Source organism: Aedes albopictus, chromosome 1, assembly GCF_035046485.1.
Source record: "Aedes albopictus strain Foshan chromosome 1, AalbF5, whole genome shotgun sequence".
In the NCBI taxonomy this organism is placed as follows: Eukaryota; Metazoa; Arthropoda; class Insecta; order Diptera; family Culicidae; genus Aedes; species Aedes albopictus.
This window is the reverse complement of record NC_085136.1, coordinates 184037337-184050845: the sequence shown is the minus strand read 5'-3', so window position 1 is coordinate 184050845 and position 13509 is coordinate 184037337. Positions and strand designations below refer to the sequence as shown.

General features: G+C 39.1%; 1 protein-coding gene across 4 annotated transcripts in view; it reads left to right on the top strand.

Moving 5' to 3' along the window:
• Positions 1-13509, top strand: part of LOC109405544 (zinc finger protein hangover) — a 140082-nt gene that overhangs the window by 15787 nt on the left and 110786 nt on the right. For all 4 annotated transcript variants that reach the window (XM_062845952.1, XM_029868098.2, XM_029868096.2 and 1 more), the window contains exons 2-3: positions 3545-3886; positions 3944-3991. In XM_062845952.1, coding sequence (XP_062701936.1) covers positions 3545-3886; positions 3944-3991 — 390 coding nt within the window. The remainder of the gene's footprint in view (positions 1-3544; positions 3887-3943; positions 3992-13509) is intronic.

Here is a 13509-nt window from a genome sequence, read left to right as displayed (position 1 = left end):
GCGCTGTTACCGAAGATTTGCCTTCCTGATACGCAAACTGATTTTTGCTTAAAGGCATTTTAATTAGGTATGACGATTTAATATGCTCGTCTATAATTTTTTCCATTATTTTTAATATAATGGACGATAAACTTATCGGTCTGAAGGATTTTGGTGATGCTTTATCCTTCTTATTTGCTTTGGGAATGAAAGTGACCCGCACTTCTCGCCAAGCGGTAGGAATGTAGCTTAACGATAAGCTTAATTGGAACAATTTAGTTTAAACGGGTGTTAACATTTCTTTACCCTTCTGCAGTAGTACAGGAAAAAATCCATCCCTACCAGGCGCTTTGAAGGGTTCAAAGGAATCAATCGCCCATTCAACTTTTTGCTCCGTAAAAATGTCTTTGGCCAAAAGACATGTATCACTCCTGGTGCTTTCTAACTCAGTTGAATCATTATCATTATGATTATATCTCCTGATTTCATTAGTACCAGTATGCGATACAGATGAATTTTGGTCTTCTATTGAAACAAGAATAGAACACGGAAAATGGGTTTCCATCATTGTTTCTAAAATTTCATAGGCGCTCTTAGTAAAAGAACCATCTTCTTTTTTAAGAGTTCCAAGGCCAATTGAATGGTCTTTAGCGAGGACTTTTTGCAGTCTTGCAGCAATTGGAGTACTTTCAATGTTTTCACATGTGTGCCTCCAATTTATCCTCTTCGACCTTCGAATTTCCTTGTTATAATTTGTGAGAGACTCTTTGTATTGTTCCCACTGTTGTGTTCTTTTAGCCCGGTTAAACAGCTTCCGGGTTTTATGTCGCAATTTTTGCAGATTACTATTCCACCAAGGAACATCTCTATTTGAAGAGCGTTTCTTTGGTGCGCAACTGTCATGAAAGGCCTGTTTTATTATGCTCGAAAGTGTCGAAGCACTTTCTTCAAGCCCATGACGAGAATTTGGAATGTCATTTAAACTGTCCAATCCCGATATAAGTTTTGTGGTGTATTGCTCCCAGTTTGTTTTCCTGGGATTTCTTGTAGTTTCTACGAGTTGATGACCAGCCTCATATTGAAACAATATTTGCTTGTGATCAGACAAAGAAACTTCGTCTGACACATGCCAATTTGTAACTTTTTTCGAAAGTGTAGGGCTACAAAAGGTTAAGGTGAATATATGACGAAGCCACAACTCGAATTTTCAAGAGCACAAATCTGAAGAACCGAATGTCGGTTTGCGCTGAAAAGTTGATCGATTGCTCACCACCAGCGGGTAACCAATCGATCAACTTTTCAGTTCAAACCGACATTCGGTTCTTCAGATTTGTGCTCTCGAAAATTCGAGGTTTGGCTTCGTTATATATTCACCTTAACCCGGGAGCGGTCGCGTCGTGTACTGAGTACACGCACCATGAAAAATGCACGCATGTGGTATACAGCGTGAGCGCGGCGTCGCTGCAGGTAGTCAAAGACGCGACTGCTCGAGGGTTAAGTCAAGAACTTCTTGCCTTATGGCGTTTATAAAAGTAGGTTCATCGCCTCTGTTACATATATCAATTTCATTCTTTGAAATGAAATCCAAAAGGTGTTCGCCTCTATTATTGATGTTTGTGCTAGCCCATACAGTATGATGAGCATTTGCGTCACATCCAATAATGAAAGCTTTATTATGCTTTCTACAATACGAGACAAAAGCTGCTACTTCTGGTGGTGGTACATCATCCACGTCTCCCGGAAAGTATGCCGAAGCAATACAAATTTCCGTTTTTCCATGGGTTGTAGGTACCTCTACCATAATTGCAACTATGTCACGGTTTATAAACTCAGTAATTGGAATTGCGGTTAAGAAGCCCCGAAAAAATGACCACGTGGTTTATGGACAGCCCCTTTGTCAATTATCTTTAAAAAATGCGTAATAAAGAAAAGCTCTTTTTTGCGCACTGTGCCGTACATTTAAATCAAAATTGCAAGAAAACTATAAGAGCTAGAAGTTTGGAGTCAAAAAACGAATTGTAATTTATTACGCATTTTTCAAAGATAATTGACAAACATAAATTAAAACACACTACTTTTGAGCTATTTGCTCTAGAAAACTTAGTTATTTAACTAAACCAATCGATTCGAAGAAGTCATTTGATAGAAAATTCAATAATCTTTCGAATAAGGGTAAAAAACTGCAATAAGTTTGACCATTTTAAAGTTATAGCCAGTTAAGGCAATAATAATCAAAAACATGGAAAGTTCAATAATTACGTAACGGTTGAGATTTGACTATATGCGTAGAACAATTTTTTTCACCATTTATGGTCCTCTATCACCCTTTAAAAAGTTTGCACTGACGAATCTAACACCACAGACAAACAGACGTAACACTCTGATAATTCCCATCGTACATCGATTTATCGGTCTTTTTCAAAATATGATAGTTGGCCAACTGCCCATCCGTGGCGCTCGCATCGGTTTTGTTCGAGTATGACGTTTGCTCACTACCGCCACCTAGTTGATGGTCGGCCAAACTTAGTCCTTTTAGCATTGGGCGAATTTGTTTCCGTGACTATGATTTGAATCGAAAAATGTTCGAAGTGTTACGTCTGTTTGTCTGTGCTAACACCCTGTATAATCCCTTAAACACGCAAAAACGGCTACGCTCAAAAATGTGTTCGGCCTGCACATTTTTAGTAAACATCCATGCCGCACATGACTGTGTTGGAAACACACATTTTTTTAAAATTGCTCGTACGCTCACATGAGCATGTATTTTGCAATAATTTCGACATGGCAACCTCACTGGGTTTATAAACCACCTTCAAATACCGAAAAATATTGATATTTTGCAAAAATTTGAGCGTACGAGCAATTTAAAAAAATGTGTGTTTCCAACACAGTCCCTGTGCGGCATGGGCGCTACTCAAAAATGAGAGCTTTTATTTTAGAGAGAAATTAGTGGCGCAGATAAAACAGCAACTTCTCCGGGCCAGCTGATACGTTCAGCTGCGTAATCGTCCTGTGATACCAACTGCTATGATGTTTTTGAGCTGGTGCTGGCGACCTACACTTCTCTTAGCGGGCAGACTCCCGTCCAAGTACCCATTTTGTATTGCTGTCTCTGTCACTCTACAAGAGGCTTCATTTAAAAATACCCATTATGAAGTTAAGCGGCTTAACTACATAATGGATATTATGGAGCCTTTTGTAGAGTGACAGAGAAGATAGCAATGAAAAAATGGGTACTTCAATGGGAGCGTGAAGGAGTTGGTATATTCCCGCTCCCTGATACACTGAAATTGCCATTTTATTCGCTACCTTGTCCGCCGTGCATACCATACGGTCTCCGTGCCGTTCAGGAGCTCATCAAAATTCTTTTTCCAGTTTTCACCACACGTCTGTCCACCAAGAGGCTTCCGTCGTTATCCCTGTACACTTCAGCTTGCGCAACGAAGCCGTTGCGGAATGCATTGATTTTGTGGTAAAATTTACCTGTTTATACAACCCGATATTCGAGCCATCATTGAATTACAGAACTTTTAAGGAAACAAAAACGAGTTTTTTTTTATTTCAGGTCCTCCAAGAAGATGACTTGTCACAAAAAATTTGCCATGCTTGTATCAGCTACTTGAACTCCTGGCAGAGTTTCAAAAATCGTTGTGATGCAGCAGAGAAACGTCAAAGAAGTTGGACTGAAATAGATCGTGTCGCGATAAGTTCCGCTGTCGATCGCAATGCCGTCATCCAGCATGTTAAAGAACTGTGCCCCGGAGTAACGATTGAAAGCATTTCCCAGAAGGTGCCTCCGCGTTTGACTGACACAGCCGATAAATCACGCACAAGCCATGGCACGCTTCAGGAACAGCTGAAGGAGAATGGTGTACAGATCAGCAGCTCGTCAGCTAGCGGTAACTTGGTAAATATGTTTGCTCACAAACGAAGAAGTGTTATTATATAATTTTTTTTTATTTAGAATCTAATTAAAGAGGAACCTAAGGAGCAGGAAGATGACAACGACGAGGTACATAATCGAATCCGTCCAATAATATATATAGTAGCTAGTGTTTGGTTTACTTTGGGTGTATTTAGTAAAATGGTGCGTGATTGTGCACCCGAGAGAAATTTTCTTCGCATGTCCTGTTAGATAAATGGCTTTTGATCGAGTAAAAACGGAAGCGGGACATTTGGCATAAAGTCATTTAGCATGACGTCGTTTGGTATGTCATTTGGCATAATGGAGCTTTGTGGCCGTGCGGTTAGAGCCGTCAGTCGTCTAGGCGTTTAGTAAGCCTCGGAGTGTGGGTTCGATTCCCGCTCCAGTTGGTGAAAACTTTTCGTCAAAAATGAAAATTCAGGCCAAACATTTCTATAGGTGGCTCTCTTTAAATCTTCTCTCTTTTGATTATAACGTGCTTTTATTTATAAATTCTGATTTACTTCTTGCGTCAGAAGGTAGAATAACCAAACCTCTTCCGATCTCATCACAAATTGTCAAAATATCCACATCGTAATAATTTAAAGAAAATCGGAGCAAAGAGAGCCTCTCTTTTGCAGATTGGACCTTTAGCTACAGTGTATCAAACAATAGGCTCCTAAAGGCCTATCTCAATTTCTGCATAATTCGATCAAGCATTGATTAAAACGACATGTTTACTTATTTTTTAAGTATTCCAATTAGGTAAAGCCCATAAAATATATTTTCAAAAATTTTAATAATTTTTGCAACACTCCTTGTTTAGCACTCAATTTTGGGTAAATTTTGTTTACCGTGTATGTCAAACAGGAACATTTGTTGTCAAAAGTGAGCCAATGTGGTGTCTTTTGCAACCCGCCGTTTCACTTTCGTTACGTCAAGGTTGACCTCAAATGTCAAACAAGACTTGCTCATCATTATTTTATTTCCGAGTTTATTAACTATTCTGTTATTGTTCAAGCTCGGAAAAATTACCATTGAGATCAGAAAACCAAGCTCTTTCGTATAATGCACCAAAAGCGCGAAAATATTTTTCATTTTAGGACCCTATTGTCCGTACAGCAAATTTTTTGTCAAAATAATTTTTCATTCAAATTTTTATAACTTTTTTATGCGTCAATCAAAAATGCTGAAATTTTGACCAATCATGACCCAAATATTAAAGCTCCATTGGTAAAATTTTGAGCGAGATCGAATAAGTTTTCTGAAAATTATAGAACTTTTAGTAAAACTTATAAGATTTTTGAACACATTTTTAAAACATTATATCTCAATATGTACTCGATGAAATTTTTTCATTTCTTTTGTGTTACATCTTATACCTAAGGCTTTCTCATGCAGCTCAAACGAAGCTGCATATGAAAGCCTTAGGTATAAGCTGTAACACAAAAAAAATGAAAAAGTTTCATCAAGTACATATTGAGATATAATGTTTTGAAAATGTGTTCAAAAATCTTATAAGTTTAACTGAAAGTTCTATAACTTTCAGAAAACTTATACGATCTCGCTCAAAATTTTACCAATGGAGCTTTAATAAATGGGTTATAATTGGTCAATATTTCCGCGTTTTTGATTGACGTATAAAAAAGTTATAAACATTTAAATAAAAAAATATTTTCACCAAAAAATTACTGTATGGACAATTGTTTGATACACTGTATGTTTGTCGCCAATTCTGTTGTCCGTTGTCTAAAGTTAGGCTCTGTCTCAATTGGGATATTAAAAATAATTTTAATCAAATTTGACAGTTCGAAAATTATTTCAAAGCTCGAAAATCATTGTGCTGCCAAATTTCATTATTTTCTGGTTCAATTTAAACACGTCATTGTTGATCGATGTTGACAATGTTGCGTTGCCTCACCAAAAATGTTTCCGCTCAGAAATGAAAACTTCTCGGTAAATTTAAAAATAAAATATCATTTTGCCTTGAAATTTTTTCGATGCTTTCCTCATTTATTCCTCCAGGTTGCCTCTCACTAGAAATTCTCACTGATGGTTCTTCCGTAGCACAGTTTCTCCAGCATGTGGGGAGATTCCTGTAGAAACTTCTGGAAGAATATACAGTCAGGTCTTTTTTTTTACGCGGTTTTGATTTACGCGGCCATACAAACTCCATACAAAAAAAAAATTCCATCGTCTTACTTTTGCATGATTCGTCGAGAAATGGTGAGACTTTTTTACGCGGTTTTTCGAATTTTGAACTGAGTTTTTTTACGCGGTACGTATCTCCCGCATAAAAAAACCTGACTGTAGAAGAAATTCGAGAGGAATTGCTGACAAAACTTGAGGAATTGTTCCAGGGTGTCTTGAAAAATCTGGACAACTTCCAGAGGAGTTCCTGACAAAACCCTATGAAAGAAGTTCATGAAAAAACTTCCAGAGAAATTCAGGAACTCCTGGATCAATTATGGGAAGAATTTCCTGAAGTATCGCAGATGAGAAAATCATTGAGGAATTGTTCCATTTATTTCTAATCCCTGGAGAAACTTTAGGAGAGATTCCTGGACGAAATATTGGAGAAGTTTTGAGGATAAGTATTTATAAGAAGTGCGAAGAAACATTTCGGAGAGGAATTTGCTCCAGGTACACTGGAGGAACCCCTTAGATATTACTTGAATCTACTAGGGGATTTTTTTGGAGAAATCAATAAACCGAATACTAGAAGAATTCACAGAAAACTTTCTGGGGAGCTGAGAAAATTCCGGAATTAACATTCAAAGGAACTCCTAATAGATTTTTGGAAGGTCTTCTGAAGATTTTTTTGAATATCACGAGAAGGTCTTGTTCTACATTTCCTTCAAATTCCTTCTTGCACTTCCTTATGTTGACTTCACATACACAAAAAGGGAATCAAGAGGTAGCATGAATACGTTCGATCGTTTACGACCACTACCTATCAGGTATCAGTAGGTCGGCTCTAGAGGCACGTTCTCCTCCATTTGGAAAATTTGTGCCATCACCATGAACACGAGCCTATTCATCATTTACCTACGGAGAAGGGAAGGAAAAAGGATAGGACAGGGGAAAGGACAGGTAAAGGAATAGGATCGTCATACACGCAAAAGCGTGCCACAATGGGTTCACATAGCGTTCTGAAAAGGACACTGTAATAACGCATAAGCGTACCACAATGGGTTCAAACAGCCAGCGCCCTGAAAAGGGTACTGTAATAACGCATAAAGCGAAAGAGAGCCTATAGCTCTTTACCACAGTGAGTGTAGAATTAGCATCTAAGTTAAAATACACATAAATAAAAACTAAAAAAAAAAAATCTTTACCACAGTGGGTCAAGAACAGCAGAACGTCCTGAAGATTCAGGTTTCTGAAGTCAGTCACTTAATAAGTGTTTTTCGAGTACTCGGAAACGCAGTTTCGCAAAAACTGGACAGTTACATATTAAATGATACTAAGTTCCATAATCGGATTCACAGCTATCACAGGCAAATGAATCAGCTTGCTGAATATTCGCCATGTGATAGCTGAGTCGGCAGTGGCCAGTCAATGCTTTGACCAGCATGCTGCAATTCTGCTTTGACAGATTTGTTAGATACTTTGCAACCCCTATAGGGGCTCTATAGAGATGGCTCAGTACAATACGCTAGTTTGCAAATACCCATTAAATGGGTCCCTAGTACCCATTTTTTGCATCAGTACTGAGCTGTCAAATAATGGGTGTTTTACAAGCTTCAAATAATGGGTATTTTTTCCACATTTTGAAGTACTACCATCCAACCCCTCAATGGGTGAATAATACCCATGTAAAAGTTTGACGAACAACGCCGCCATTTTTAGAATCGTCCTTGTTTCGTCTTAAAAGTATTTTTGTTGAGTTTTATAAAAACCTTTTTCATAAATCCGGGACAGTCCGACAACTGGGTTTATTTGCGTCGGTGGTTGCAACATCCAACGGTGAACCTCGCTGAAATTATATGATCACGACATTAAAGACAGGCCGATGAAAATTCATTCCGGGAGCTGGAAGGTAAGTTTCCGAACAACTTTTTGTACCGCATCCTCAAAAGTATCTTTGACTAAATCTTATTTAATTAACGTTTAGGACAGAGTAATGTCAAGTGAGGCATCCCTGAGGATGGACTTGGGATGGACAGTCCCTGAGAATGTCGTAGACCATAAGGCAGGAACGGCAAGCGGCTCTGAAGCCCCACGCTGTTCGGCGGAAACGATTTAAAGTTTATTTTATAGATTGTGTAATCGTGTAATGTTACGAAATTGTTTAATTGAAATAAAATTCAAGAGAAAATTTTGCGTAATGCATTTAGTTTTTATATTTTCATTAGCATTGTGTTTAAAATTGTTTCTAATAGCTGGATAGCCTGGAAATTTTCCAAAAATGGGGCATTTTTACCCATTTTAAGTTAAAAAACAATGGGTCTAATATACCCATTTTTTGAAGTTCGAGTCGAATACCCATTAATGGGTAAACGGCAAATACCCATTAAATGGGTTAAGCCACTTTACTTCGAAATGGGTACTAAAATACCCATTAATGGGTATTTGCGAACTAGCGTGAATACAATTTTGTTTGACGACATGACTCCAAACTATTCCAGTATTGTTTATGCTGAGTGGCAGCCCAGGTGTCAATCTGAAGCTTTACCCAACACTTGGATACCGGAATAGCTGGCTCAGGGCCAATGAAGTCATGTGATGCTCCAGTGTGAGCTAACTCATCAGCCAATTCATTTCCAGCGATGGAAGAATGGCCAGGTACCCATACAAGGTGAACAGCGTTTGCTGAATTCAGCTCCTCGATTTGAGTTCGACAAGCGATAACTATCTTCGATCTGGAGTTGGCCGAAGCAAGTGCTTTAATAGCAGCCTGGCTATCTGAACAGAAGTATATTACTTTGCCCATTACGTGCTGCTGAAGTGCTGATTGCACTCCGCACATAAGAGCGAAGATTTCGGCCTGAAAAACGGTGAAGTGTCTACCAAGTAAGTAAGACTGATGCAACCTTAGCTCACGAGAATAAACACCAGCACCTGCTCGACCTTCGAGAAGGGAGCCATCAGTGTAACATACGATGCCGTCTGAATTACTTCTCTCCAGATAACCAGATGTCCACTCTTCCCGGGAAGGGAAATTCGTGGAAAATGTCCTATATGGAAAATTACAAACAATTGTAAGATCACTTGGAGCAAGGACAACTTTGTCTCAATTCATTAAAAGTGGAAACAACGAGGTGTGTGTTGAACTGCGGTTCACAGGAGTTTCCTCTAGTAGACCGAGTACCCATAGGCAGTAAGTGCAAGAAAGTGCTTTTTGTTTGAGATGAATGTGTAGTGGGGCAACGTCAAAGAGAACTTCGAGCGCTGCCGTAAGAGTTGAAGAGAACGCTCCAGACATCGCCATTAAGCACATCCTTTGGAGATGGCCTAACTTTGATTGGACCGTTCTCACTTCGCTCTTTTGCCACCACACAAGACATCCTCCTCTTCTTGGCGTAACGTCCTCACTGGGACAAAGCCTGCTTCTCAGCTTAGTGTTCTATGAGCACTTCCACAGTTATTAACTGAGAGCTTCCTCTGCCAATGACCATTTTGCATGTGTATATCGTGTGGCAGGCACGAAGATACTCTATGCCCAAGGAAGTCAAGGAAATTTCCTTTACGAAAAGATCCTGGACCGACCGGGAATCGAACCCGTCACCCTCAGCATGGTCATGCTGAATACCCGTGCGTTTACCGCCTCGGCTATATGGGCCCTCAAGACATCCATAGGCCAATATTGGACGAACAACAGTTGTGTAAATCCATTTGATATATTTGGGTTTTAACCCCTAAGTTGTACCAAAGGTTCGCCTTTACCTGTTCAGTCACATTGATTTCTGAATCAAAGAGACGTAAAGGTCGAACACCATTACGGTTTCACTTTTCCGTGAAAAGAACAATAGATGTTTTACTCGGATTTACCGAAAGGCCATATTGGCGACACCAACCCTCAACTACCTGAAGAGCGTTTTGCATCAGGTCGAAAAGGGTGCTGATGCACATACCGACTAACAATGTTAGGTAGTCGTCGGCAAAACATAAGTAGGAAAACCGCTATTATTGAGTTGCCCCAATAGCGTATCTGCTACGAGATTCCACAAAAGTGGTGATAAGACTCCACCTTGGGGGCATCCACAAACACTCAATTTCCTAATCGCCGCTTGACGCAATGTCGAGAAGAGATGTCGGTTTTTGAGCATTTGGTGAATCCAATTGGAAATCATTGGAGATATACCATGACTCCGTGCGGCTTCCAATATGGCATCAAAAGGCACGTTGTCAAAGGAACCCTCGATATCTAAGAAAACACCCAAGCAGGATTGCTTTTCAGCGAATGCCTTCTCGATATCGTAAACAACTTTGTGTAAAAGAGTCACAGTGGACTTTCCGGATTGGTAAGCATGTTGGTTCACATGAAGAGGCACATTGGCCAGATGAACATCACGGATGTGATGATCGACAATGCGTTCTAAGCATTTCAGAAGAAAAGAGGTCAAACTGATAGGTCTGAAGCTCTTTGCTTCTTCATACGACGCACGACCCACTTTCGGAATAAACTTTACAGTAATATCCCGCCAGGATTTGGGAATATACCCTGTAGCAAAACTGCAAACAATTAGTTGTTTCAAAACATGTTTGAAATGATCAAATCCCTTTTGGAGCAAAATAGGATAAATCCCATCTGCCCCAGGAGATTTGAAAGGCGCAAAGCTATTAAGTGCCCATTCAATCGATTCTGAAGTTATGATACTCCGAGCCGAAGCTAAAGAATCATAACTACAAGAAAAGACATCAGGTTCACCCGAAGATGTAATATCCACACATCCGGGGAAATGTGTATTGATTAAACATTCCAAAACTTCCTCATCAGAGGAAGTGAAATCACCATTTGGTAAACGAAGTTCGTTCACTTGAAAATCCTTAGATTTTGCAAGGATTTTGTTCAACCGATTGGTTTCACTCAGACTGGAAACATTTGTATAAAGGTTTTTCCAGCCGGATCGTTCAGCAGACCGAAGAGCTTTCTGGTAGGCCTTGCGAGCCGACCTGAAAGCCTCCGATCCAGCAGAACGTCGTCTGTTCCAACTCTTTCTACATTGTTTCCTGAGCTTCGCCAGATCAGAGTTCCACCAAGGGGTTCTTCTTGTGGTCTTCACAGACCGCAGAGGGCAAGCTTCTTCAAAAGCTTCCACGATGAAGGCCGTTATAGTATCAACGGCATCATCTAAATCACTTGGATTTTCAATGGATGTTGAGTATCCATGAAATTTGGCTGCAACCAAATCGGTAAAGAGATCCCAGTTGGTTGACCGGGGGTTCCTGAAATGCAAAGTTTGCGAAGTAACATTCACATGTTCAAACAAGATGTAGCGATGGTCAGATAAAGATTCTTCATCTGGCACATGCCAATTGGTCAGCTCGTGACTAATTCTGCTAGAGCAAAGCGTTATGTCTAACACTTCCTCTCTAGCAGATACCATGAAGGTTGGGCGGTTGCCTATGTTATGTTAAGTAATCCAAGATCTGTACTACTTAAGTATTCCATCAAACTGGAGCCTCTCAAATTGATGTCTGAGCTGCCCCAGATTATATGGTGAGCATTAGCATCACTACCAACAATTAGCGGAAGGCCTTTTGAAGTGCAGTATGCAATGACTTGCTTGAAAGCATCCGTAGGGGATGGTTCATCATGCGGTAAATAAACCGAACAATATACGTATTTCCTGTTGAGGTTTCCAACAGATACATCGATTGTGATAGCACATACATCTCTAGCAGTTAGTTCAGAGATGAGTGTAGCAACGATTGCGTTGTTGACAAGCACACATGCTCGAGGCATGACACGTGAGTTTGCCATTTCATTTTTACCGAAAGTAGCAAACGCCGGATTCACAAGGTTTCCTAGATAGAAATTCCGCTTATGAAAGTAAGGTTCTTGGACTAACGCCACTTGGGCTGTACCATTTTGCATAAGTCTACAAAGATTGATCGTTGCTGTTCTTTTGTGCTGCAGATTGATCTGAGCTATCCTAACCGTAGCCACTACCCAAACTAGGCAAGATTAAACTCCTAACAATCACAGCACGAAAAAGAACAGCAACAATAAAGCCAGATCGGTATCGATTTGAGTGCGCCAAAGGCGAGGGTGCACAGAATGCACTGTGTAAAACGCATAATGCGAAACCATATAGGTGAAAATTTAAACTCATTATAACATCTTCATAATCCCGCCCTTATTCAGCCTCAAGTATGAGATTGAAGAAGGGCAGCTGATTGTCTCGTAGAAAGACAAGGTCCACCGCACTATTGCTCCGGTTAGCTTATTTTGACTTTACATACACAAAAAGGGAATCAAGAGGTAGCATGAATAAGGACTGTTCATTTTATAAAGAGGACACCTTATTTCGGCACCAACATTTCAAAAGGGCGTAACTGCATTTTGAAACAAACCCCTCTTTCACATCTGTGGATTGTATTTCAATGCCGCCATGCAAATCACCGCCAGTATAGGAAAGAAGAGCAATTTCTCTGTCTAATAATGTTTGTGAATTTCGTGGGAAACTTAAAATATGACCCACAGATGTGAAAAAGTGGTTTGTTTCAAAATGCAGTTACGCCCTTTTGAAATGTTGGTGCCGATTTGTGTGATATCTTTTTTATTTTTCAATACAATCATTATCGGTTTTTTGCATAAATTTCCATAGCTATTCTACAGTGTAGGAAAAATATAACATTATACAAATTGTCCTTAGTTATGGAACTGAAGCGGTTTTCGTTAAAACTCAATAAAACCCCATTTCTCAAAATTCTACATAACTTTCCACACACATAACTTTAAAATTTTCATGAACTTTTCAATGTGTTGGGGTCTCATACTATTCTTCTAAAGGTAGAGTGTAATAGTTGGTCAGTAATAATGCACCAAGCATTATACAGCTTGATATAGTGAGTTGCCTTGTTATCAATGAAATTGATAAAAAATACTTATTCAAGTCCAGTGATGCAATAACACTACGGAATCAGTTCAAAATTTTTCCAGTATAGAAGAGAATCGCATTCTAAATGATACCGAAGAAAAATATGCTTTAAAGTACATTCTTCATCATAAATTTAATACTTAATGATGGCCATAATGAAAAATTGCATACTTTTTGCTCCATAAATGCAAGTTTTTGATTCTAGAGAAGCTTATTATTATTTATTTTCAGCAAGGTCTGACCCTATGTGATTATATAACTGATTTGAAAATAACTACATGTTAATTTTTATTTTCGACATCATTGTTAAGTTGTATTTGCAATAGAGTACATTGTTATTTAGAAGTACCTTCAAAGAACGAAGCGGTTTTATCTCCGGTAACTGCCATGAAGCACAGTAACCAAGCCAACAATGCTATCAAGAAGCGGTTTTCTGCATTTGAAATTGCATTATTAGTACTTTCGACTAGATCCATTGAAAACATTCGAAATTTAATATTTTTATACATTTTTGTTTAACAAATAAATTTTATTCTGAAAATCGAGTCCAACTTGTAACTTTAATATCTCAACAAC